General features: G+C 45.7%; 1 pseudogene across 1 annotated transcript; it reads right to left on the reverse strand.

The window, feature by feature from the left end:
* Window positions 1-31: 31 nt before the first annotated feature.
* TEOVI_000744100:pseudogene lies at window positions 32-1,559 on the reverse strand (annotated as a pseudogene). Its single transcript is given in 3 exon segments — window positions 32-82; window positions 85-573; window positions 576-1,559. Coding segments are annotated over 3 exon segments (1,524 nt in total).
* Between the last annotated feature and the right edge of the window lie 542 nt (window positions 1,560-2,101).

Consider the following 2,101-nt stretch of genomic DNA (forward strand, 5'->3'; position numbering starts at 1 on the left):
CTGGAAAAACATCCTTAGAATTTTATAACCGTTAAAATTCTACCAATTCCTTAAATGAAGCAGCCATATTCAGAGCGAATTTCTTAGGAGGAAACTTGAATCTTTGCATTTGTTGTCTTCCCATTTGCATTCAAGAGCCTTGGTGAATTCTGGTTCCAATTCCCCTTTGCATTTTTCTGATGTTGTACCTGCCCCTGAAGCTCCATCTCCTGTTCCTTGATTTGTCCGCGCTTCTCTATCTTTGGGTTTACAATGGTCTCCTGTTGGCTCTGTTGTGCTACCCCATTTTCATTTGTTTGCTGTGCAAGTTTTATTGCTTTTGCGTTGGTTGCATTGTTTTTTCTGTGGGTCCGTTTTCCCTGTTGCCGCATGTTTAGGTTGCAAAAGAAGTTCTGCGAGGAGCGCGGCAAATTCGAACGCTCCTTTGGCTGCTTCCCGTAGCTTTAGGAGCCTGTGCAGCACGCTGTTAGCCTCAGTCACATGACTGTCTCTGCTCTCTAGTGCCGTGACTTCTTGAAGCATTTTTTCGACCCATAGTATTGGTTTGTTTTTTGTGGTGTCACCTGTTGTTATGTAGTCCCCGCATTTACACACATGTCGTCGGCACCGCCGCTGCATTTCTGCCCCGCTGTCGATCTACCCTGTATAGCGGAATTTGAGTTAGCGTCGCTGTGCCTACCGAGCATGCTGTAGCAGTTGGCTATCGCTGCCCTTGTGGCGCGGGCTGTTAAGCTGGGGTTCTGTGTGATGCCACAGGCGTTTAGGGCGGCGGTTGCATCGGTTATTGTGTTACCTTGTGTGCTGGTCCAGCCGTTTTTGCCGGTCAATTCTACGCATACCTTGCTGTAGTATTTGGTTTCCGCTACGCATAAGCATGCTAGGTCGTATAGAAGCTTTTGTCCGACTTTGTTGCCACCAGACATCCCCGTTGTTCTTGCGCTTGCTGCTATTCCCAAGTCTGTCGGCTTTACCGGCTTCGTCAATTGAGCGGTGGCGCCGTTAAGGGCTGAGCTTAGGTTTATGAGCACCGCTGTGATGTCGGCAGCATTGGCGGTTATTACCAGTGTCTGATACAGCAGGTACTCCGCTGCCGCTTGTCTTGCTAGTTGCCTTAGGTTCCGCTGCGCTAAGTGTAGAGCGTGTGGGATGGTTGGCTTGGCGTGCTTCGCTTTCCATGCGTCGTCGTTTGCTTTGGCCTCGAGGTCTTTCGCCACTTTTCTCCAGTTTTCCAAGTTTTTTGCCCAGTCTGTTTTTTGTCCCTGGTCAGTGTATTTGACTTATACCCTCTCCCACTTGTTGTTTTCGGTGTCTTATGCGCAAAGCCTTTGCCAGCTGTCTTCGCTGAACGTCATGTTAAATAGTGCAATCGTGTCCGTAGCCGCTTTTGCTTCGAGTTTGTTTACAACCTGGGCTGGCGGTCGTTGAGCTCGTTCAACGAGTCAGCATAATTCTTTGTGCTATGCACCGCTGTATCCGGGTTGCACTGCCACTGTTTCCGGGGCCGTAATATATTGCATAAGAAACAGGGTCTTCAGTATAAAAAAAGTTTGTGTTAGCATAGTGTAATTGTGCACGGTTTATAATGTTGCTCGCTTGCTTGGACCTAGAGCCTAAACTTTGTTGATAAGAAGCGCTTGTGTGGCCGTTTGTCTTTTCGTATTCGCCACTTGCGTGGTCATTTCTGATGTTATGGTTTTCTGGTGAATGTGGTCTTATTCTCGTTTCCATTTCCCCTTTATGAAGCCTGTTTATCAGCTTGCGCACAGCAGCTTGTGCTTATTTTAGAGTGCAATCATTTTGCTTTCTCCAAAAACGGTTGCAAATACGTTATTCTCTGTTCCTGACGCCGTGGTGAGTCCAGTTTTTTCCATAATTCCACTAAAAATGCATAATCTGTCTCTCTTATATGATGAATTCCTATTGTATTTGCTGGTTTTATTTCTTGAAATTATCTACCGGGATGCATTACATGACGACAATCCTGCATATCCACAGTCAATAACCCCTTAAATTTAAATTTATTTCTTATAACTTCGCCAACCATTATGTCTTTATTGAGTGGTCTAAAATCAATATATGCTTCTAAATTTCGTAACTTAAC

This window comes from Trypanosoma equiperdum (genome assembly GCF_001457755.1).
Source record: "Trypanosoma equiperdum strain OVI genome assembly, contig: ctg_957, whole genome shotgun sequence".
NCBI classification, from domain to species: domain Eukaryota; phylum Euglenozoa; class Kinetoplastea; order Trypanosomatida; family Trypanosomatidae; genus Trypanosoma; species Trypanosoma equiperdum.